Source organism: Garra rufa, chromosome 11 (genome assembly GCF_049309525.1).
Source record: "Garra rufa chromosome 11, GarRuf1.0, whole genome shotgun sequence".
Taxonomy (NCBI): Eukaryota; Metazoa; Chordata; class Actinopteri; order Cypriniformes; family Cyprinidae; genus Garra; species Garra rufa.
Window position 1 is genome coordinate 12621895 of NC_133371.1, and position 25482 is coordinate 12647376.

At 37.2% G+C, this 25482-nt stretch overlaps 1 protein-coding gene across 3 annotated transcripts in view; it reads left to right on the forward strand.

The window, feature by feature from the left end:
• Positions 1-2148: 2148 nt before the first annotated feature.
• Positions 2149-25482, forward strand: part of insyn1 (inhibitory synaptic factor 1) — a 103561-nt gene continuing 80227 nt past the window's right edge. The window contains exons 1-3 of one of the 3 annotated variants that reach the window (XM_073850575.1): positions 2149-2883; positions 3091-3414; positions 3584-4397. In XM_073850575.1, coding sequence (XP_073706676.1) covers positions 4254-4397 — 144 coding nt within the window. In that variant the 5' untranslated portion in view covers positions 2149-2883; positions 3091-3414; positions 3584-4253. The remainder of the gene's footprint in view (positions 2884-3090; positions 3415-3583; positions 4398-25482) is intronic. The other 2 variants (XM_073850576.1, XM_073850577.1) reach the window with 2 other exon arrangements.

Here is a 25482-nt window from a genome sequence, read left to right on the forward strand (position 1 = left end):
CAACCGAATACTGACTTGTCTAATAAAAAGACACTTGATCTTGAAGTATCAAATAACTGGGGTATGATTGCTCATTGCTGTGTAAACAGAAGTGGTCAAATAAACCCCCATGGGCCGCTTTCTTCCTCCTGAACACTTCTTTATTCCTCTCTCTTTATTCCCTTGCCCTCTCTCTGTAGTACCACATTACCCGAGTGATTTCCTCTGGAGGTACACCTGTGAAAGCATGAGCGTACAGCCCTGCTAGAAAAATATTGCGTTCTATAAAACTTCTCCATAATCGGGCCAGGTGCAATAAATCCAGGACAGAAATATTAAGTGGGGCTGATATTTCCTTGGCCTCTCTCCAGCTCCGCTAGTAAAAACCAGCCGTCAGAATGACCTTAGCATTAAAGAAATATCATAGCGGCAGGAGGGGGACGGCGACGGCAGTCAAACGTCCGCTCGTGTGTGTCGACGGTTCTTCAACAGTTCAATTCAACGTGCTCCATTATCAATGTTCATTAGATGCCAAATTACGCTAAACAGGGCTGTAAAGGTGTTTAAGAGAGTTTGCAATGATCTATGACTTTTAAAGGCATCACAAGGACATCTTTCTTAGCAGTGCAACTGCTTCTCCAAGCCTACACGCTTCTGCATAGATCTGTGAGAATAATGCCACATCAGCCTCCACCTACACAGACCCACACACACACACTGACCCTACATGTGAACACACACACTAATACACACATTGGCTTTACATATAAGCAAATTCAAGCATTATAGATAATCTTATTTCACAGATACGCAGAGCACACTGCCTTTGGAACACATTTGCTTTTGTAAATGGAGAATTCAACCATCACACTCTTCACAGCTGTAGATCAATAGCCCCTTAATTAAGTCACATCTAAATGCATAATAAACTCATAACTAGATTTGCATTTCCTGAAGGGAATACCAGCCGCAAAGGCAGCAAACAAGTATGTTAGGTTATTTTTACAGGTAAGTTTAGATTTCAGGTTTTGTCGTTGCTGGCTGAATGGTAAAATAGATGAAAGAAAGAAAACACCAATCCGAATTTTGTATGCAAATTGATGTGAGCAAAAAGACCAATCAGAATGCATATGCAAATATGATGATTTCACATTTCTTGACTGAAACTATCTACAAAACAGTTTGAATTGAGCCATTACACAAAGTGGTTTGAGTTTAATTGTGGAAATTTATGGAGAAGAAAAAATACAACGAAATAAGAGGAAAGTCAATACAGTGCTCTAAAAACACACAACTAAACATATGTTTGAAGCCGAATGTGCACATTGTATTAATGTGCTGAATTTATGAAGGGGAAAATGTTTTATTGATCAAAGACGAAGATACAAAAGGGAATATTTTACTCTGCATCATTTTCCCAATTTGTTGGAGCCTGTGAGTGATGAACAAACATAACATTATAGTAACCCTCCCATCAGGGGTCTGAATTGAACCTGTGATTTATTTACAAAAGACTCACTAATCAGTGTTTTGTTTTTCAGTAACATATTTGATATCACTTTAGATTAGTGAACACTATTCACCATAAACTAGTTGCTTATTAGCATGCAAATTGTTCGTATATTTACCTAAACATAACCTAAACATAACTACTACAACAACTATTTTACTATCAATATTGAGGGAAAATTCAGTATTATTTACATTAAGACATTTACTGAATATTTCTAAAAAAAAAAAAAATTGCAGAAAAAAAATATTGAGAATATATCTTTATGTATTATATCATCAGATTTCATGCTTCTTAGATTTATGTTTAAGTATTTAGAGCAATTTTCTCTGAAGTAAATATGTGAAAATGTTTGCTGATAATGATATAATGATATTTTCACTGGAAGCTAGAACAGCTTTGCTGTCTAGAAAGCTATTTATAACATACATTGGGCGAGTGAAAGGTTATAGGTACCCATAAATAAAATGGAGGGCTATGAATAAACAGAGGAAGAGAGACATAAAAGAGATACAGTGTGAAGTTGCTACTGTCTCTTTAAACCTCCTAGTCCCACCCCCCACCCCCCCAGAGCCAGAGAGAGAGTCGTCTTCACTAGCAGCCAAAGCCTGTCCATAAACTCCAGCCTCTTTCCCCCCTCCATCTGGCAGGAGGGACAGAGAGAGAGAGAGAGAGAGAGAGAGAGAGAGAGAGAGAGAGAGAGAGGGGGGACCAGAGTGCGCGTGTATCCACAGGGTTTCGAATCGGAGGCAAAGGCAGCATCCCTCCCTCAGTCAGAGACTGTCGTCACGGCGACAGGAGGTGTCTGTTCCACGGCCGAGAGACGGAATGCGAGACGGAAACGGCAGCTAGTGGTCACCGCAGCAACAAGAGCATCTGAGGTCTTCCAGGATTCCATGCAGGAGTGAAGAAGCCAAGGCTGCCGGGGGCTCGAAAAGAGGGGAACCGGGGCCAATCTTTCATCCACCACCTCCTCCCTCGCTGCTCCTCCTCCTCCTCCACTGCTGCTTCACTTTCTCTCTGAAGGACAGCTCTGAATGAACCCTCCTTCTGACAGTGGGCGAGTGTGGCTGAACGAACAGTGAAAGACATAAAAGAGTGGGATTGTGTGTGGGAAAGGAAGAGAGAGAAGTGGGGGTGATTGGGAGGAAGACGGCGTGTGTGAGAGTGCGCGACAGTCAGTTGATGGTGACTGACACCGCAAAAAAACGGGAAGGATGATCCGAGCTGAGCCGAGCCGAAAACTGTATTCCCGCTGTTCCTCAGGAGGAAGGAAAGGCAAACCCGCACACACTTTCTACCACTGACCAGGGGAGAGGTGAGAGCAAGAAAGAGTGCCAGAGACCACTGTCTTATGAAGTGTATTTCCACGGGGGCTGGTGTGATTCAATTTGGTGAGCGTGTTCATTTGTATCTGTTCTTCTTGGTCTCTCTTTGCTGTCTGTAATTGATTTTGTGTAGTAAACTGAAGCTTGAACACGGTTAAAAGAGAAAATCAAGATATGTGTTTGGGAAAATTGAATGTGGGGGAGAGAAAAAATGACAGGAAGAGAGACGTTACCAGATAAACAGAGAAATTGGTGTCCTTCCTGTCTTTCCAGGTGTTCTGTCAGATTGTCTCTTTTGGCAGTGGCAGCGGTTTGAAGGGTCAAGTTCTCCTCTTTTATTCTCTTCCAATTCTCCCTGGAGCAAAAGACATGGAATTTACCTTTATTTATGACTTTTGAAGAACGCCACGCTATTCTAAAAGGGTAGCAACTGGATTTTACCCAGTATCAAAGGGAACTAGATTGAGATCCGTGTCTCTATCCGGCCATTTAACGAAATGGGTGAGAAATGTCTCTCTGACCCAGTGGAAAGGATGCGCCATTCCGTCTGACACCCCCTGGGGGATTACGTGTGAAACGTTCATCATAACACTTATTGTAAGTGTAATTGCAATTTTGCCAATCACTCTGACAGCATTATGTCGGTTGCCTTGGTTTATCGTTTCAGACATACACAAATGCGCAAGCACAAACACATATATACGCACATAAAATCACTGTGGCTTTTTGGCTGAATTAACATCCTCCCTCTCTCATTTTCTTTCAGATCCAGTTCAAGGAAAAATAAAGTTGGAATATTTCAACTTTTGGTTTGACTTTTTTTTTTTTAACTCCAAACACCAGACAAAGACAAAACGTTTTTGAAAACAAAGAGGCACTTCAGTCATTCTCTGAAGGAAAGGCATTTTTGGGAATTTTCTTTTTCTTCCTAGATTGGATTTTACGAGAGTTCTCAGTGGATCAGTCGCTGACATAACCCTCCTCGCCATGTCTTCATGGAAGAGAAGAATTCTGCGTCATAGACAGCCACTTTCCATCCAGAGTTACCCCTGAGGACTCACACTTGCACACTAAACACATGCTACGGTGAAATGAGCCACGCTTCTTCTGACTTTCATTTCTTCATCCTGGAGTTTGGTGTGTATTTTTTGGATCTAACAGCCTAACCATCCTTCAATGTTTCCAGCACCTTTCGTTCCATCCGCGTCTGTCCCAAGATGCCCCGAAGTACACAGCAAGAGGAGGCTTGACCCTAGACCCAGCGAGGTCTCTCGGCTGCCCAGGCGTATTTAAGATGTTGAACCCTTCCCGTGTGGCCCGAGCCCCAGATCGGATCAGTAGCACTGCGGCTCCCGGAGGCCCCAGACATGGATCGTGGCTCGGCTCGCCCCTGCCCTCAGCGCTCCGCACCCCGGCCCGTGAGCAGCCTGTGAAGGATGTCCCAGAGCGGAGCTCCAGCCCGGGAACCCTCTGAGACCCCCAGTCAGAGAGAACAGATCCGCAGCCACATGAAGATGGTGATCGAGCAGCTGGAAGGAATTCTCAAGGAGCTGAAAGATGTGGCACATGAACTGCGGGAGGTAAGGATCAGGAATCATTCGGTTGCCTTTTTGGTGTACTGTTGAGGGAATGTAGGTGACTGGTTTATCCAGCGGGATATAAATAATGAATGTTTTCCAGTTTGGACTGGCAGGTTGAAGGAGTACCAGTGTGATAGGGAGTCAATGTAGTCTCATTACACTAAGTAACCAAAGCAAGCCTTAACCTGAGAATTTTTGAGGAACCAAAGAGAGGGGTTTAGCTCTTTTATCTAAAGGCCAGGTGCATACCTGTGAATGAATCCGTTGCAATGCCAAATGACGGAGTAAATGGGTATAGGGTGATTTTGCTGAGAAAAACAGAAAGGGAACACATAAATGAGAGGCAGAGAAAAAGGAAAAGAGGTGTGCAAGGTAGGAGTCGGGCTTGGCAAAGCAATAGTTATGTAAGCACTTTGTTATCGGCTGGATTCCTACTGTATTCTACCAACTGCCATGGTTACAAGATGAAAAGATTCCACTTTGTGTGTGTGTGTGTGTGTGTGAGTGTGTTCCTCTCTCTGTGTTTGGGAGTGAGCTGACAGCATAGAAAAAAGACAAGTGTGTGTCTGCGTCAATGTCACATTTCAGCTGAATAGATTCATGTGTGTTCATGTGTCTGAGAAAGGTACAGAACTGGGCAAAAAAAATTGTTGAAAAGTGAAGAGATCTACCCATGCTCGTTTGGCTTTTTATGAGAGATCATAATGAATTCTTTAGTTTCTCTCCCTCTCCATATGGACATTAAATATTTCAGTTCACTCTGGCTAGCACACCAGCTAAAATTCGCCCTTCCCGAACCATCCGTCATCCTTCGAGCTCCCCGGGCACCAGCATCTGTTCCCCTCCAGATTAGCCCATCCAGCTCACACCTCCAGACCGTGTGGCGTAGAGCTGGGGAGGCCAGACTACAGCAGAACTACACCCTCCAGTCTCTCCCTCGTGCCCGAACGTGATTGATGATGTGGGAATAATGCTCGCTCCGGCTATTTATAAACACCAGGACTCGGCGTAGCCCAGTAAACGGCTCTACGCCCACACTACATATGGATCGGGCTAAAAATAAAGTAAAAAACTCTGAGATGAGTATGCGTTCTCTTTGAATGCTGACCGGAGAGTGTGTGTTTGAGAATATGGGATGGCTGTAGAGCTTTACATTAAGGAGTATTGATGATCAGTCCAAGGGAAGATGTGTAGATGGCGAATGTCGGATAAAATCTTTAATTCTTTTGGCTGTTTTAGAGGACTAACTGATGGATGACACTCAGTGCTGAATGATACTTCAGGGATGCGCAATAATGGGGTCACATCACACATAATGAGACTGCAGACTGCGCCTGACTGTGTGTGTGAGAGAGGTTTTGCCTACAATGTGAGGACTGAATGTCCCCATAAGGATATTAAAAGCTGATGTCACATACATTTTGGCACTAGTCAATGGTCCTTAGAAGGAAAATGGCCTAGTAAACATACAAAATAACATCTTAATTAACCTATTCAAATTTAGAAAGGTTTCTCCGAGGGGTTGGGGATAGAAAATAACATTAGCTCTGAATAAAAACTCTAGATGTCAATGGAAAGTCACAACCATGATAGAAAAGACAGACATGTGTTTGTTGGACTGACACATCAGCAAGTAGTTTTGCTAGCAGAAACATTAGGTTTTCTAATCATTAGTTAAATCAAAACGCTTACAGTTAAACCATCTCTACCCTTTAAAGGCCGCAGAGAATTGATGCTCTTGGTGTTTCAGAGCATACCGGTATGCCTGTGTGTGCTCGAGTATATGTGTGTTCATACCCTTTAACCCTGTTTGACTTTAAAGTACTGCAAGTTTGTGCTGAGATGGAAAGACTTATGTAACTCTATCAGTAACTTACATAAAACAGCACAAACAGCTCTGAATTAGTCATCAGTTCTGTCATTCTGCAGGAATTTAGCATCTCACACGAGTCTGAAATCTTTTCGCATCTCCTCCCATCCATTCAAACTCAAATTTAACCCCCCAAGCTTTTACTGCTGCACTTTTTAATTAATGCTAACCGCCGCAGGCTAAGATCATCCTTGCAAACAAACGCTGAGAGAAATGCTGTCATTCTTTTGCCTCCGATTTTCGAGTAGAAGACGTAGTGTAAACAAAAAGAATGGTTTAGGCAACTCTTTGATGGGTTGCATTAAAAAATAAAGGCAGCAATGCATTTTTTTTTTTTTTTGTAGGGAGCAGCACTGGCTCACTAGGTAAAATAAGGCATAGCTGAAGACAATTAGAGTTAAACTTAAAATAGAGCCACACTTGACAGCTAGTGATCACCATTTGACATTTTGATAATAGCTAATAACTTTGATAAAAAGGTCATGCGAGTTTGGAGCGACATGATGGGCAGATGATGACTTAACTGGACTGACCCAATTTAGACGTGTCATTGGGTGATTTCTGCCACAGTGTTTCGAACAAAAATGTTGTTTTCTCATGATAATTGTGCGGTTAAATATTAAGTTCTGTATGTTAACATCAAAACAAGAATGAACAATAATTTAGAAGCATTTATTAATCTAGGCCAGTGTTGTTTTAGTATCATTTAGCATTTTATTTAAGTTAACACTTGCCTATTTTTATTTTAAGTCACATTAATGTAGATTAATAAATGTTTTTAAAATGTAGTATATTTGTTGTTTCATTAATTTACTACTACTAAGTGAACCTTATAGCATTTGTTTTTATTTAATTAATTTTTGAATAATAGGTGTGCCAATTCTAGTGCTTACCTTGATAAATTTAAGGCACTTACTGGTATCCTCATCTAGGCTTTTAACTGTAAATCAGCAGATTTGATCCCACTTAGAGGTGATCCATTAACTATAGACCCGTTTTCTGTTCTACCACCATTGTGTACTTGAGCAAACCACTTAACCCATAGCTGCTCCAAAGGGACTCATTGAAATTGCCCTACTGTAAATTGATTGGGATTAAACATCTATATGTATTAAGGACATTATATTATTCATAATATTGTTATAAGATCACGCTCCACATGCAAGTGTTTTTATTGGCCTTTGTTTAAGCGTTGCATTATCACGCTGATTGAAACAGACAACGCTCCCACTGGAGTCAGCTAGTAGCTGTGCTGAATTTGATGATCAATATATTTCATTAATGAGTCGATTCACTGGCTCTGTCCTCAGCGAGCCAATTGGCTTCTGAATTCTCTGTGGCGCGGAGCACAACATGCAAAAGCCATCGATAACATAAACACTCACATTACGGTTAAACACCCCTGATGCATAACGGGCCCACACAAGATGTCTATGGATTGTCAGAAAATGCAAGTGCTTGAAATTAAGTGTCAGAAGAGAGTGAAAAAAGAGCTATTCTTTTTAGGGAGGAGCAGAAGAGAGAGAGGAAGTAGACGGAGACAGAAAGACACAATACAGAGAGGAGACTGTGTCTCACAGCATGTAATGAGAGGGACGAGTGTCATTTGGACAAAGAGTACTTATCTTTGCTACAGTGCAGTGTCTGCAGCTTGGTTAAGTGTCTGTGCCTGAGCTCAGTAATTTGAGAGATTGGTTTATCACACAGAAGCAGAGGGTGTGATGCAACGGCAAACATGGCTTCCTGAAAGTTGAGATTTCAGACGAAATGGCTCGGCCTGTTTTAATGTCCTCACTAAAATAATAATGAGGCAACTCATTAAAGCAATCGTTTGCCCCAAAATGAACGTTCTGTCATCATTCATTCACACTGTAGTCGTTCAATGTTCTTTCTTCTTTTGAAACACAAAAGTAGAGATTTTCAAGAATGCACTGTTTTTTTGTTTCATGTCATGCAATTACAAGAAATTAGAACTGAAGCTTTTGAAAAAAGGATGCAAAAGCACCACATACACTGATTTTTCTATACACATCGATTGGAAATGGTTGCAATATGGCTCGATTTGGCAGCAAATGCTGCAAACTCCATCTTTGCATGTGTTGTGAGGATGCACTTGGGAGCGCAATGTGCGTAGGTTGCTTTATTTTCATAATTTGCATATTTTTATTTTTATTTATTTATTTTTTATTTTGGTAATGAAAAGCATTTGTAAACCTGCTGTTACACACAATTATAATCATGATATCTGGTCGTGGATGTTGTTGTTTGAGAAATTACATTATAATTATTGCGCTTTGACCTATAAACACAAATTAAGAGATTGAAACTCAAACACATGCTTTATTTTATCTTTACCTCATCTAGTTTTCTGATTTATTAAATTTATTAAATAATCAGTTGTATCACAAAATAACATATTTCTGTCTTAGAAATAATAGTAATAATAATAACTCAAATTTGTTGCAGTAAATTGCAGTATTGTAACAATACTAATACAGTTGTGCTCATAAATTTACATAACCCTTGCAGAATATGCTAAATGTCAATTATTTTAACAAAATAAGAAGGATTATGAAAACTGTACGATAGTTTTTATTTAGTACTGTCCTGAATATACTATTTCACATAGCAGATGTTTATATATACTCCACAAGACAAATTCATCACTGAATTTATATAGTGTAAATAATCCTGTTCAAAAGTTTACATACCCCTGAACCTTAATACTGTGTGTCGTTTCCTGGATGATCCACGACTGTTTTTATCTTTTGTGATAGTTGTTCATGTGTCCCCTTGTCCTGAGCGATTCTTCAGAAAAATCCTCCAGCTCCTGCACATTATTTGGTTTTTCCAGCATTTTCTGCATATTTAAACACTTTCCAAAAGTAACTGTATGATTTTGAGATCCATCTTTTCACACTGAGAACAACTGAGAAACTTATACATAACTATTACAAAAGGTGAAAACATTTACTGATGCTTAAGAAGGCAACACAATGCATTAAGAGCCAGGGGGTGTAAACTTTTGAAGAGAATGATGATGTGCAATTTTTTCTTATTTTGTTTACAGATTTTTTATTTTTTCCCCCGTTTTGTATTGCACTACGGAAGCTACATAAATGTTTACATGTCTCCCAGAAAACAATATAAGTATAATTTACCCTGATCATCCAATTCCAATTCAAAAAGTTTACACTCCCTGGCTCCTAATGCATTGTGTTGCTTTCCTGAGCATCAGTGAATGTTTTCATATTTTGTAATATTTATGTTTGAGTCCCTCAATTGTCCTCAGTGTAAAAAAGATAGATCTCAAAATCATACATTCACTTTTGGAAAGGGTTCAAATATGCAGATGCTGCTGGAAAACCAAAGAATGTGCAGGAGCTGGAAGATTTGGTCCCACTTTACATTAGGTGGCCTTAACTACTATTTACTTACATTTAAATTAATTATTTGGTACAATGTACTTATTGTGTACATACACGTTTTTACATTGTACTTATATATTTTTAAAAACCTATATGTAATTACATAATTAATTTCTGTAATTACAACTGTTGACCCATCCCTTACACCCTATCCCACTTTTAAACCTACCCATACCTCCAAACCTGTCCCTAACCTTACCCATATCCCACCTTAATAGAAGCAAATGTGTTTTGCATTGCAATATGACCACATTAAGTACATTGTACTTATTTTTTGATGTAAGTACATAATAGTTAAGGCCACCTAATATAAAGTGTGACTGAAGATTTTTCTAAAGAACAGCAGGCAGCTCAACTGCTTAGGGCCAACAAGGGACTCATGAACAATGAGCACGAAACATAAAAAAAACAATGATGGATCATCCAGGAAACAACACACAGCATTACGATTCAAGGGTATGTAAACTTTTGAATGGGGTCATTTTTATAAAATCAGTTATTTTGTCTTGTGGAGTATATATAAACATCTGTTATGTGAAATATCTTATTCAGGACAGTTCTAAATAATAAAAAAAACTAACATGCAATTTTCATGATCCCTCTTATTTTGTTCTGCAAAAGGTATGTACATTTATGAGCACAACTGTATATATTAGTCTGAATGATTCATTTATTCATCTTACTGATTTGGTATTTGAATTCAACTTAGATTTAGATTAATAGAGGGGAAGTTTATAAGGCATTAAAAACTTTATTTTGTCCTGATCATGACACATGACCCTAGCAAGTTTCTAGTTTATTGTTATCATTATGGTACTTATTTGTCATTTTTGAAGCTTGAAAACTCATTAATTGTAATTGCTTGCTAACTGCAAGAAAGTCATATGTGTGCCCTTTGACATAAAGATGAACAAGTGATGACAGAATTTTATCTTTAACTGAAATATTCCTTTCAACATTATTATGTGGAATATATGCATCACATATCTGCTCCAATAGATGCAACGGTCATGTTGGATCCTTGTAGAGATCTATAGCACTTTTAAGGCACAATCAAGCCAAATGAGTCCGCAAATGACTTCACTGAACCTCCCCTGATCAAATAGCATCACTCCCATTTGTAAAGACAGTGCCGCAGGCTAATTCCTTTTCAATGCCACACACAGCCTGTACAGTTGAAAAGTGGCTTTACAGTAACACTATGTCAACGGTTAAAGTCAAAACCAATTTCACTTTTCCAATCTGACATATATATGAAACAGGATATTTAACGAGAGAAGATATAGGACAGGACTTGATTTTATCCATCTGGAATCGATTGTGAAATGTTGCGTAACTGATGTCGGATGAAAATGAAAGTCGGTTCAGACAAAGCAAGTTATTATTTTTTCATAAAAGATAACATGTTTTGATAAAGTAAATCCAGTCTGTTTTGATTTTATGTTTACTCTAAATTCAATACATACATATCAGTAAAGTCCCAGCAGAAAAGTTAAGTTTAGGTATTGAGTAGGATTAAGGATGTAAAATATGGTCATGCATAATAAAGCATTTATATATGCTTTATAAGTACGAATTAATAGGCAATATGCTAGTAATATGCATGCTAATAAGCAACTAGTTAATAAAGAGAACTGGTCCCTACACTGAAGTGTTACTAAAAATTCATTACTTGACATAAAATAAAATATATTAAAATATCATTTTATTTCTACTAGTTGCCAAGGCAACATTTTTCAGTTTTATGTAGTTTAATATGAAGCACCAGTGACAAAACTAAATAAACTAAAAATAAAACAATATAGACATATTTAAAAAAGGAAAAAGAAAAAAATGCATTATTGTAGTTGAGTTTCTGTGTTTTGTGTTTTTATTGAAGTAAAATAATAATAATAATAATAAATAAACAAAATAAAATAAAATCTAGTTCAAAATATTAGCAAAACTAAAGTGATACTTAAAAAAACACTGATTTATTCATGTTAAATCAAGTTTTACATCTTTGACTTCAATAAAAGCAGTATATTTAGATGAGAAGTTGAACATCAGAATGATACACACACAGCATTAGATAGACGGACAGGGAGAGAGAGAGAGAGAGAGAGAGAGAGAGAGAGAGAGAGAGAGAGAGAGAGAGAGAGAGAGAGAGAGAGAGAGAGAGAAAGGGATGAGTGATGGGAGGCAAGATATAGCAAGTGATGAGGATGAAGTGTGTGAAGAGACGGCGTCTCACTTCCACAGACAGACAGAGAGAGTGTGACAGGATCAGTCGGGTCGCTCGCCGTGGGACTGAGCGTGGGCCAATCGGCTCATGGCGTGGAAGAAACCACAGGGGGGCTTAAACCCTGAATCAAAGGCTGCCGCTCTCTCACTGGGACTGTTTACTCTGTCTACCCCGACACAGCATCCTTCTGCACGGGGCCGCTGACAGGACACCGCTGAGCTGCACCATATCCGCTAGAGGCGCTGCGATCGGAGAGAGTCCTTCAGTCAGATTCATCAGATCTGTTCAGAAGCCAAATTTAGATTTATACAGAATCCAATTAAGATTCATTCAAAACAGAAAGTAGATGTTCCTGGTCACAGCGGAAACACAAACTGCTGAAATGCGTAGGCCTTAAAGCCTTTGCCAAATGCATAAATGTATTTGAAATATGAAAATACAGAGTTTTTGTTTTGCCCAGGGGATGAATGAAATTAGATTTTAAAGGGGTCATCGGATGCCAATTTTCCACAAGTTGATATGATTCTTTAAGGTCTTAATGAAAAAACATACTTTGTTTAAAATTTCTCAATGGTAGTGTAAAACAACACCATTTTTGCCTTGTCAAAATAAGCTCTTTACACAGCAACCCATTTTGTTGCATGGCTCTTTAAATGCTAATGAGCTCTGCTCACCCTCCCCTCTCTTTTGTGGGGTGACGAGCTGTCCTTTTTACTTTAGCTGCATTTAGCCGTGTTATGATCTGTTATGACTGTTATGATCATTATGAGGTAAGATGGTTGTGTCAGTCAACTAAAAATAAAGGTGCTTCACGATGCCATAGAAGAACCTTTTTTTGTTTCAATGGTTCCATAAAGAACCTTTAATATCTGAAGAACCTTTCTATTTCAAAAAAGGTTATTTGTGACAAAAGGAGGTTCTTCAGAACATAAAAAGGTAAGAAAGAAATGGTTCTTTAAAGAACCTTTGACTGAATTGTTGTTTGTGGAACCGAAAATAGTTATTCTATGGCATCACTGTGAAGAGTTTATCGTTGGAACAGTCTTAGTCTGAAGAAGCTAAGAATGGCTTTATTTGCCTTTATAGGGATTTGGGGTGATTATTTTTATTATTATAGGGTAAGTAAGTAAGTAAGTAAGCAAAGTTTAGTTTTGCATCCGATGACTCCTTTAAGATATGTGATTATACAAATTGAGAAAATAGCAATATCACAACTAAAGGCTTGTCCACACAAAGAGCGATAACTATTAAAGGTGCAGTGTGTAGATTTGTGCGGCATCTAGCGGTGATGTTGTGAATTGCAACCAACGGCTCCCGTCCACCGCTCACCCCTCCCTTTACAGAAACTACGGTGGCCCACACGGGATTAAGATGTCGTCGTTTTAGACAGCAAAGAGTAATGAGGTTTCTTTTAAAATGTAAATTAAGGAATTATATTTACTTAATCATTCAATAAAAAGATGTTATTGTGAATATTACAGTTACTTGTTCATCGTGTTTTTCCGCTAGAACAACAGTGATGAAACGCGATCTGTAGAGCAGTTTGTCCATTTAGGGCTACTGTAGAAACAATACGGAGACTTCCATATGAGGGGACCCACGGTGTATGTAGATATAAACTGATAATTCTAAGGTAATAAAAACATAATGGTTCATTAAGTAAGGTCTTTATACACCCCTGAAAACATAGTTATGTATACTATATTGCATTTCTGTCTAGAGATCATCTTAAATATTACACATTGCACCTGTAAGATAACTATAAAGATTAGCATGGATGCAAAGAAAGCCCTGCTGTTTTGTCGTCTGCCATTTCAATTGCTCAAGCTTTTTAAGGCAGAATGGATTTTGATTGGCTGTTTTTATCGTTGATCAGATGAAAAAAAAAAAAAGTTTTGAAAGTGATTCCAATGATACTTTTACATACAAGATGATTTTTAGAACTATATTTTTACACCTTGTTCTAAACAAACACAGCAAGATTCCAGCAATGAGCAATTTGTCTGTCCACACCAGATGCGACAAAGGTACGCAACGCAACATACTTAATCAAGAATTACAGCCAATCAGAGGATTGCGTGGTTAGGCTCTTTCCACAAGCGCACTGCCTTTGCAACAAAATAGATAGTTCATAATCTAATTAATAGATATTAAAGGGGTCCCATTATGCTCCTTTACAAAGTCTTTATTTTGTTTTTGGGGTGTACTTGAACATGCTGCCATGCTTAGTGGCAAAAAAGTGCATTATTTTTCACATAATTTACATTATTACAATAGCTTTCTCCCCAGGCTGGCACAAACGGCTAGATTAGTTCCGGGTTCCACCTTCTGAAAAACCAAATGTATTGTGATTGGTCAGCAGTCCCATTGCGTTGCGATTGGCAAATAGCGTAGACCGCGTTCCGCCCTGCTGCGCCCTTTCCCAAAGCAGCAAACTAGATTAGGTGATTTTTACGTTTTAAATATCGATATTTTTTTTTTTTTACAAAAACACATCTGATCGCTAAAGGAGGCTTTTACCGACCGCCCCGGAGTCATGTGAGGCACTTTTTTTTATTATGGATCGACGTATGTTCAGTCTATGCTGTTCTATGAGTGCCATATACACCTAGGATGCATGAAGGGTGAGTAAATAATACGCTATTGTTGGTCCTATCGTCTGCCTGCGAGATCGCGGATACGTGATATTATCATTATTGTGCTAATATATTTAATTATTTGCATGCCCGAAACCATAAGGCTAGTGAAGCTATCTACACTCTTTGATGAATAAATCTCTTACCACACACTGCACGTCTACAGCGAGGCGCCGTCGCGTCCACGGATGATCACTAGTCAATGTTGGTGTTTACATCAGCCGCGGATCTGCGTGTGTTTGGACCCTCTGTACAACACACGTGAACGGCGTGGCTTCAGCACGGCTACCGGAGCAGTTTGTGGACCCTTTAATTAAAGCTCACATTTAAACCATAGACTGTAAAAAAAATAGGCATTTTAACATGGGGAGTCAATGGGACTGACTCCCTTTTGCCAGTCTCTAGCGGCCAGTCGATGAATTGCAGTTTAAGCCACTTCCGTGTTGGTTTCAATAGAGAGAGCGGGAGGTTGCCGCTTGGTTTAAACGAGCCGACTTACGGCTCGCTGTAGCATCCCAAAAGCGGCCGTCCATAATACATGGCTAAAGTTAGGCGAATCCCCCACCCGCCAACGAATTGAATTTCAGTAGGCGGGACTTACGTTGTGACATAATAGCCTCCAGAAAACAAACGCTGTAGTCCAAATGAGTCGTTTCTTTGTGGTTCTTGAAAAGGGATTTTTTTTACAAAATATCTCCCTTTGGAGTGGATTTTGAGATTTGTAACTTTGTAGATATTTTTTATGCCCGACCACACCGCACACTGGCTAAAATTCAAAAAGTGAAAAAGCATAATAGGATCCCTTTAAACTATTTTAAAATGATTAAAAATACATGTTTAGTGACTGATGCACTGTTCATATTTGCTTTAATTTATTTTCAACATTTGAAGTAAATTGCCATTTGTGACCCTGGACCACAAAACCAGGCATAAGGTTAAATTTGACAAAACTGAGATATATACATCATATGAAAGCTCAATAAATAAGCTTTCTATTGATGCATAGTTTGTTAGGATAGAACAATATTTGGCCGAGATACATCTATTTGAAATCAGAAATCTGAGGATGCAAAAAAATCAAAAAGACTGAGAAAATCACCTTTAAAGTTGTCCAAATTAGGTTCTTAACAATGCATGTTACAAATCAAAAAGTACATTTTGATATGTTTACAGTTGGAATTTTACAAAAAATCTTCATGGAACATGAACTTAACTTAATTTCTTAATGATTTTTGGCATAAAAGAAAAATCAAAAATTTTGACCCATGCAATGTATTTTTGGCTATTGCTACAAATATACCCCAGCGACTTAAGACTGGTTTTGTGGTCCAGGGTCACATTTGTCACTTTCAGTATGGCTATAAAGGTAAAAGAAACATAAACAAATAAATAAATAAATACTTGTATTAGACACTTTTAACATCAAATACAGCCCATAATCAGTACCTAAGATCATCATTGTCAAAGTTTGTATATTGTTGTTCCAGCTGCAACACTTTAGTCTAGGGCCAATTTTCACTATTAACTAGTTGCTTGTTAGTATTAGTAGTAATATTACTAGCATATTAACTGTTTATTAGTAGTTATAAAGCACACAATAATGCCTTATTCTGTATGACCATATTTTAGATCCCTAAACCCTACTCCCTAAATTTAACAATTACCTTACTAACAATTAATAAGCAGCAAATTATAGTTTAATGAGGTTAGTTAATAGTTAATAGTTATTTAATAGGTAGAACTGGTTCCCAAACTAAGGTGTGACCAAAACCATTTTGAAAATAGAATCTGCTGTCGCAGCTGGTAAGGACAAAAACTCTGACTAACATGGATAAAATACCTTTTATCGTGTGTCACGTGGCATCTGGTTTAGGACACGGTATTATAGTTATCATCCTTAGTGTGGATGGGCCTTTAGTCAGTGGTTTCTAACTCACAAAACCTTTTACTCGCTCTAAAAGTGATGGACCTGTTTGCTCGTTCTCGTTGGATGGCTGGTGCACGAGGCCTAGTGTTGATCCAAAGCTGCCTCGTCCATCCCGTCCCCCAGCAGGCAGCAGCAGACTCAATTTGCTGGAGATTATGGGGAGGCTTTGGTGAAGCCAGGGACCTGTTAACAGTCCCTCTCTGTCGCTGCAGCTCGGCCAAGCCGGGCAGGATAAATCAGCCTCGCGGTCAGGTCAGAAATGAAAGCATCCAGCCAAACCCTGGCTCTGTCCGTCCGCCTTACTTTTACCCTCTTTCAAAGACCCATTTCCATTTTCTCTTGACCTCATTTCCTTCGCTCAAATTAATTTCTTAAATTAATGAGTGTCACCTTAGGAACGAGTGCATCAGCCAGTCTTCAGAGAGAGCCGGTCTGATGATAGCGTCAGCCTGTGTGATGACAAAGCAGTGATTTATTATCAGAGTCTGATTTCAACAGCCTCTTTGGAAAGGTTTTTGGGAAAAAAAATGACCAATAATCCCAAATCTACGAAAGCTCTGTGAGTTTCCAGCTTCATTACACCCTTCTCCAGACTGTTCAAGGTTGTATTGAGCACCTCATCATGCTGGTAAAAACCATGGATTAGCTCCCACTTTGGCTCACACCAGGTGCTCTATCTCTAGTGGCCATTAGAGGCTTCTGGATACAGAGGCAAAGATTTTCAGTTGAGTTAAAAGGAATTGTTAAACTAAAAATGACAATTTTGTCATTGTTGACTCTCATGTTGATTCCAAGCCTCTGTGCACTACTTATTTGTTGGTAAAACTCAAGAATAGATCATTTTGAAGAGACAAAAGGGAAAACAAACCATATTTATGAACATGTATTAAAAACACACTGTATTTATGAGTCAGCAGTAAAGACTTTTGTACTGAAAGACCCTGAAACAGGGTTGTAAACAAGAAAGTTAGTTTTACTTTCAACAGCACTTTGTAACACGCAGCCAACAAATGTACTGAACAGCGCTGTCATCAGAAATCACCCTTAACAGATGAAAGAATAGTATGACAAAGATATTGCTTTCCTCAGTGGACATTCAAACTAATGTTTTATTATAAATATGAGATTAAGCTGAATGAATGTTGTATCATAATACTCTACACAATACAGTAAGCTTTTAAAACAGTAACACAATAAGTTTTCAATGAAGCAGCACAATGTTTCTTTGTTACTAGCTCTAAAATGACATTTGTAAGAATAGATGGCGAAAGGAAGTAGTTCGGAAATAGTGTATGTTATATAAGGGATAATGTACATGAAGCTGGTTGTTATCGTAGAATAAAGCCCAACAGGCTTATCAGCAGCCAGACATGAAGTGGAGGGCTGTTGTATGAGACTAAAGGGCTTTATTTTGTGATAACTACTGGCTGAATGTCCATTGTCCCGCTTATTACACGGCTGCTTGCCACAAAAGTAAATAATTAGATATGATACATTGATTGAGTTGAAAGATTTGAATGCAAAGCTTCTGTGAAGAAAGTAGTTGCCAGTAAGCGTTAACTTTAAACTACACAGACATTTAAGGAATACAGTACAGTCATACCACTTATTACACAACATTTTACCACATAAATAATTAGGGTGATAAAAGATATTGATTTAAGATTAAAATGTTTTAAAATCTTAGCAGTTTGTAAGTCATCTTATAATGCATTACAGTGTACAATTGTTGCAAAATGACAGCAGCTGTGTTTATATGAAACAAAAGAGTGAGTCTGCAATACCAGGATGACATAATTAAATAATTGTACACATAATATTGAATTGAGTTTTAACATGTTATCAGCTAACAAAACGCAAAGCTTCCATAAATAATAATAATAAAAAAGTTCTCAGCAACGAATAGCGCCTAATGCAGGCAGTTACCCAGATGAGCCTGTGTTATTCGTTTGTGCCCGTTGTTATCAGGGAATAACATACCTTGGAATGTGGTGACTGGCCAATCATAATCGAGTATTCCACAGAGCCATATAATAATTATCTGTAAACATTAAAATATAAATAAATATATAAATTTGTTTGCATAACAACAGCATTAAAGCCTAAAACTGAATAAATATATTTATTCCTAAAATGAATAAATAAAATAATAATAATTTAAATGTACTTTTATAAAGTTTTGCTCTTTTATCCTCCAAAATTGGGCCTGGTTGTAAGTACCTCACTGTAACTTTATTTAACCACTGAACATTTAGCTTGTTTTTAAAGATAATTATTGTTTGTGATAAAATCAACATTATGCCACAAATTCGGTATGTTAAGCATAACTTGTATTGGACTTAATGTTACTTTTGTGTGTTTTTGTCCTTTTTGGAGTGTCATAGTTCAATTCAAAACCTGTGTTTATTACCTATTTTTAAGTAAAACACAAAAGTAAAACTTTTTAAAGAACAAAAAGCACTAGGACCAAAAATAGCAAAAATGCAACACACAAGTGACCAGAATGAATAATACACAATTATTTAAGTTTTTGATCACTATGGCTTTCAGTACAAGTTTATTCTACTGTATTTGTATGATATTTTTTATTATTTTTTCTCATTTTCTATATGTACAAATCTGGGTTACAGTAAATAGCCTACATTGTTAGTGAATGGGGCCAATCTATAAATGTTAAAATAGAAATAAATAGAATATAAAAATAATATATATATATATATATTATATAAAAAATATTTTCTGTGCAGTTATCCAGATTTATAACTTTGTTTGTATAACAAAAAAAAAAAAAAAACTAAAACAACTGTAAATTAATGATTTAAACACTTTACAGTTCAAAAATGCAACATTTTAACAGAACTAATTTGATTAATTTTATAAAGTTATAAGATTCACATTTCTGCTTTGTATTAAATATAATAACATTATGCCCCAAAAAATAAAAAAAATCTACTGATTAAGCTTTACTGGGTGATTAAATAATGGCATAATTTTCATTCTAAAGTGAAGTATTCCTGATGTAACACCCTTATATTAAATTCACAGTGAAGTTTGTTGTGAAATGATGCAATCCTTTCCCAGAGATTTCAGGGTTTATTTTCTGAAAGTCTTGTTTTACCCGAGCGCTTGTAAAAAAAATGCCTGCAAAATATGTTGGCATCTTTGGAGCTTCAGCTTTTGCCTTATTAAACAGGACTTCAGACATACAGTATCTGTTAGCGGAGAGAATAGCGATATTTGTTGCATGGCGTACAGCCACATTTCCTCTGTATGCATTGAGGAGGCAGAGCCGATAACACCTCGTCTGTCAAGCTCGCGGCCTCCCGTCTTTCTGTCCTTTTTTCCTCATCATTGCTCTTTCTCTCTTACGCCACCCAGGCTGATGATGGCATGTGAAAACAGCTCTGATCATTCGCAGCAATCACTCTGATGGGCATGCATGGGATGGGTCCTGGCGCATCTTTATGCTATGAATTAAACCACTGGGCTGAACTTAATGGGGTGAGAAATGGCAGACTGACTCTTTACATGGGCTAATTGTTTTTCAAGCATGCTTAGCACACGGAGAGGCACAAATGCTTTTATCAGCCTTAACTACAACCGGGACTGAATGTGTAATGGGATCCGGAGAGCGAACATGTTTTTCAGACTTTAATCTCCGAGCGTCTATCATGCAAGATGACTGTGCTGTGCCACATGCATGACCGTATATGCGATGTCCTTGAAAATAACACACATTCTTGAAACAAGCGCGGCTGAACAGCATCCATCTCAGGACTGCGATATTACAGTGTGACCCAGTTTGCAATGATCTCATAATGTAGCTGCTGATAGAATGAACTGTAATAGCCAGAGCTTAAGCAGCAGGGCACAGGCAGCCTTTAACCTTTAAAGCCTCTCAATCGGCTGTTTGAGTCTTTTATTACATCTGTGCGAACGGAAAGAGGTGGACGAGATTAATGTGCTCTACACGGGTGTTTTGGACCAATTTGTGGTCATGGTAAGTTGAATCATTAAACAGTAGGTTTTCAGTTTTAACTCAATGTTGAGGGCATTTTCAAATGAATGACATTTAAACATTGGTTTGAAAAAGCATGTTAAAATGTTACAAGCTCCACTGGCTTGTGCTGGAATGCATTACATCAATTTATTAATTCATCAGGTTGCTGAAAAAGTCTAGGATACAAAATCTCAATGTAAAACTGAAAATTAGTTTAGGAGTGTGAATAAATTGAAATCAAAGAGACATTATGACCTGAAATGAAAGACAATTTCAGATTCTGTTCAGATGCTATTTTGATAATAGCTGGAAGTTCAATAATAATAATAACAATAAAAAATTAGTATTAGTAATAGTAGTATATTGACATTTTAATATTATATGTGACCCTGCACCACAAAACCAGTCATATACTTCCAACAATATAACAAGAATAAAAGAAAAGAAAAAAAGAGCAAGAATCAATAGAAAAAAGATCAAATAAAGTATATTACAATAAATATTTGGAGATAGAGAGGCAAAAAGTTTCAGACTTTCTATTTAGATTTTTAAAATACTTCAAACTAAAACTTCAAACTTAAATTTTTCCATTTACATGTATGAATATTATATTTACCCAACAATAAAACAAAGTTGACAACATCTGAAAAAATAGAAGTTAAATCACACTTAAAAAAGAAGATATCTTGCATAACAGGAAATTGTTTCCATTTTTATTGATTGCCAGCTATGAATATCAACCCAGAATTTAGAAGTAACCTCACAGTAAAAGAATAGGTGATCAAGTGTTTCAGGAAAAGAAGAACAAAAACCACACAGATCCACCTCAATATTATTATTATTAGTTTTATATCATTTGTTCTGTAGGAACCAAATAAGAAACAACTCTTCTGTTTTCTGCTTTGAATGACTCACACACACTGCTAGCAGTGGCTCTTACCTGTAACATATCGATGTCAGCTTCACCTTGTTCAGCCCGGCCAGCTGAATGGGCCAGCTGGCCCTGTATGCATGACTGGCACCCCTCCCCTGTCCTGTCCCATCCGCCCGTCCCATCCTGCTCTTGTTCCCGTCACTGTCTCTGGATCACAGGTGTCAGCTTCAGGCAGAGCGTGATGAAAGAGATGCTGACCAGAGCCAAGATTAATTATTCAAGCTGCACTATGGTAGGCAGAGGAAAGAGTGAAAAAATCACACTAACTATCAGACTTTCTACTTAGAAATGGTTCTAGAAAGATGCATGTGCTTTGGGCATGGCTCCATGGCAATACTATGGTATCCTTTGAAGTACAGTGTTTTACAGTAAAAAGCACAAAACGTTGTTGTTGGTCAGTGCTCAGGTTCAATTTCAATGTGCTTTTTACCACTACCAAAACTGCAAAACACAAACAGTGCAAAACAATATTGGTTTTTCGTTGCGACAGAAGACAAAAGGGATAAGGTTAAAGAATAAAAATAAATTAAGATCACTGGGTAAATTAAAAATGTTAATGATCAGTAATACATACAAAGTCAAAAGTTTACATACACCTTGCAGAATCTGCAAAATGTCAATTATTTTACCAAAATAAGAGGGATCATACAAAATGCATGTTATTTTTTATTTAGATTTGACCTGGATAGATCAAGATCAAGATATTTCACATAAAAGATGTTTACATATAGTCCACAAAAGAAAACAATAGTTTATAAAAAGACCCTGTTCAAAAGTTTACATACACTTGATACTGTGTTGTTACCTGAATTATTATTATTATTATTATTTTTTGTTTGTTTAGTGATAGTTTTTCATGAGTTCCTTGTTTGTCCTAAACAGTTAAACTTACTGTACTACAGAAAAAAATCCTTCAGGTCCCACAAATTCTTTGGTTTTTCAGCATTTTTGTGTATTTGAACCCTTTCCAACAATGACTGTATGATTTTGCGATCCATCTTTTCACACTAAAGGACAACTGAGGGACTCATATGCAACTATTACAGAAGGTTTAAACGCTCAATGATGCTCCAGAGGGAAACACGATGCATTAAGAGCCAGGGGTGTAAACGTTTGAACAGAATGAAGATGCGTACATTTTTCTTATTTTGCCTAAATATCATTTTTTTTTCCTTTAGTACTGCCCTTCAGAAGCTACACAGTACAGAAGACAAAATAAGTTACATTTAAGTTTTCACCCCCCCCCCCCCCCCCCGGCTCTGACCATTAAAGTGTTCTGCTTTTTACTGTATAATACTGTAGTAGAAATATCAATGATTATAAATGTATAAATGTAAAACTGTTTTTTGATAAAGTAGAGTATTATATATCAAAAAGCAGAAAATGTTAATTTGAGTGGTCAGATTTTATTTATTTATTTATTTATTTATTTTTTCAAAAATTGCACATAAAAAGCAAATAGAAATATAAATGTAAATTATAAAGTACAGTATTTTACAATAAAAAGCATGAAATGTTGACTTAAATGATCAGATTGAATTTAATATGTTATCAGAATTGCAAATGAAAAAAGCTAAACAAAAACTGTGACTGAAAATGAAAATGTTTATGATACGCATAATGCACATGCATATAAATGCATAAATGTGAAATAGTTTATTGTTGGAGACACAGACTCAATCCCTTCTCCTGTACATCTGAAGCGAGCAACACTCAATCATAAAATGAAAGGATGTATATACAGACTTTAAAATATGTCAGCAGTAAATATTGCTAAATATCACCACCTGTTCTGACTAGTGCTGACATCTGTGTTTAACGCTATACGTTTTCTCATACGTGTTTAGTCAAGTTACTCTCCACCGTCTGCTGGTGCACAGATTGAACTTCAGGTGATCCAGCAGCGCTTGCAGCAGCTGACGCGAGCAACGTCTCATTCACGGTTTGGGCGTGACGTGAGGAAACGCTTCTGTCCTCAACTCAACCGTGAGTCATCAGACGCAGATCAGTCAGCTCTGGCCACGTCTCTGACAGCATGCTAATTTAGTGAAAATGAGACTGATTTGTTTTTGAACTTGACTGTGAAACATCCTGTGAGGCTGATAATTACACAATGGGAAAAAAAATACACTATCAACTCGTTTAACATCTGTCAAAAGTCAGTACTGCAGCCAGCATTTCTACACCTGACAAGCGCAGTCTTAATGTACAGTTAAGCCAATTTGCACAATTATTATTATGAAAACTACTGTAATCTTTAGGATAGAGCAGATTAAGCTTTTTTTTTATTGAGTTGATCAACGAGTCTTGTAGACTAGTCTTTAAATGTTGTTTATTAGTATTAAGTAGCCAATAAAGCTTGAACACTGTATAATTATTGGCTTTTCAGTGGATATATGTGTTCTGCATTTTCTGCCATTTTTGTTATATAATACAATAACTGAAGTATTTTTATTTCACAGTTATTATTATTATTTTTTTTATTTTTTTATTTTTATTAATTTAATTATTCATTTATTTTTAATTTATAATTAATACTAACAACAATAATAATATGCAGTTGTTAAACGCTTAACTTTTTTTTTTTTGCTTTAATATATGTGTCCAATATTTAATATTTAATTACATGCAATAATATTTAGCTCAAATACAGCAAAAAGCCACTGGTAGGTTGAAGCGACTCCAGCGAATGTGTCGTGGTCTCATTAATTGCTATAAATTCATCCCCTTTGACCCTTTAGTCAGTCTGTAATTCTGTATGCATGTCACTCATCCAGAAGCAATTAAACGACTAATGGGCAAAGCCGCTAATTCCTGAGCTCGTTTGACTAAAAGCCTGGGCTGTAACAATAAGTGAAATGGCGGATGACTGTGACCTTCGGCTAAAAATCCAAGGTCAATCATTAGGTTTAAGTGTCTAAATATTAATGAAGCGAGTGAAACTATACCAGTTTATACTGCTAAACTATATCTGTGTAATTTTAGGGAGCTAAATGGACTAAAATTATTTATGGAGTGAATTATCAGCTGGAAGGAAATGTGTTATATTGTTAATAAAAGCTCAGGTGATTTTGTTTTTAAAAATAATAATAATAATATACATTTATTTTATTATTATACCATTTTTTATTATTTTGGTTTTAGTAGTAGTGGTAGTATAGGGTTAGGGTTATAGTGTATTGGCAATGTTATTATAAATCTATTTGTATTGTATTTTATTAACTTCTTAGCAGTGATGTGAATAACGTCGCTATAAATAAACGGCGTTACTAACGGCGCTACTTTCTTCAGTAACGAGTAATCAAAGGAATTACTGTTTCCTGTTACCGTTACTGACAATAAAATGCGCGTTACTATAACTGAGAACACTGAAGCAGTTTTCATACGAGTAGCGTCTCTCTCAGCCATAGGACCTCTCTTTCTCTGGGGTGTGCGTGTGTGTGTTTGTGTGTGTTCGGGGCCGGGGCGGGACACATAACCAGTGATGATGATTGGTGTGTCTGTAAACGTGGTGTAACTGAGAACGCGATGATTGGCTTAGATTGAGTAAATTTCCATTGTTTGCCAACCAGAGGCGGAGTAGTGCGGTTGTTCATACACAAGCTTGCGCACGGTCAGTCACGCACACACATATCCACAACATCACAACGATGGCAAGTCCAACAAGCTCAAAGGTAGCTTTTGCAAACTGGAAGTATAAGCACTACTTTACCCTTGCTGAGGTGAAAGGCAAAAATGTTTATGTAACGTGCAACTTATGCCCAGGAAAAAAAAGAGTCTCTCTGCGTCAGTGACAAGTAATTCTATTCTGAAGCACCTCACATCGTCACATGCCGCCACAAAATGAGTGGCTAATAACGCAGGTGATAACGATATTTAAAGTTCTAAACCATCTATTGTGCTTTACTGTTCCACAATAGTAATTATAATATTTATAATAATATGTTGAATTTGATAGTTGTCTCTCACGTTGTTCCACAACAACATTAAAATAGTGTAGATTATTGTACAATGTTTTATATTTATTTTATAGTTATATTAAATTAGATTTTTTTTATTAAGTAAC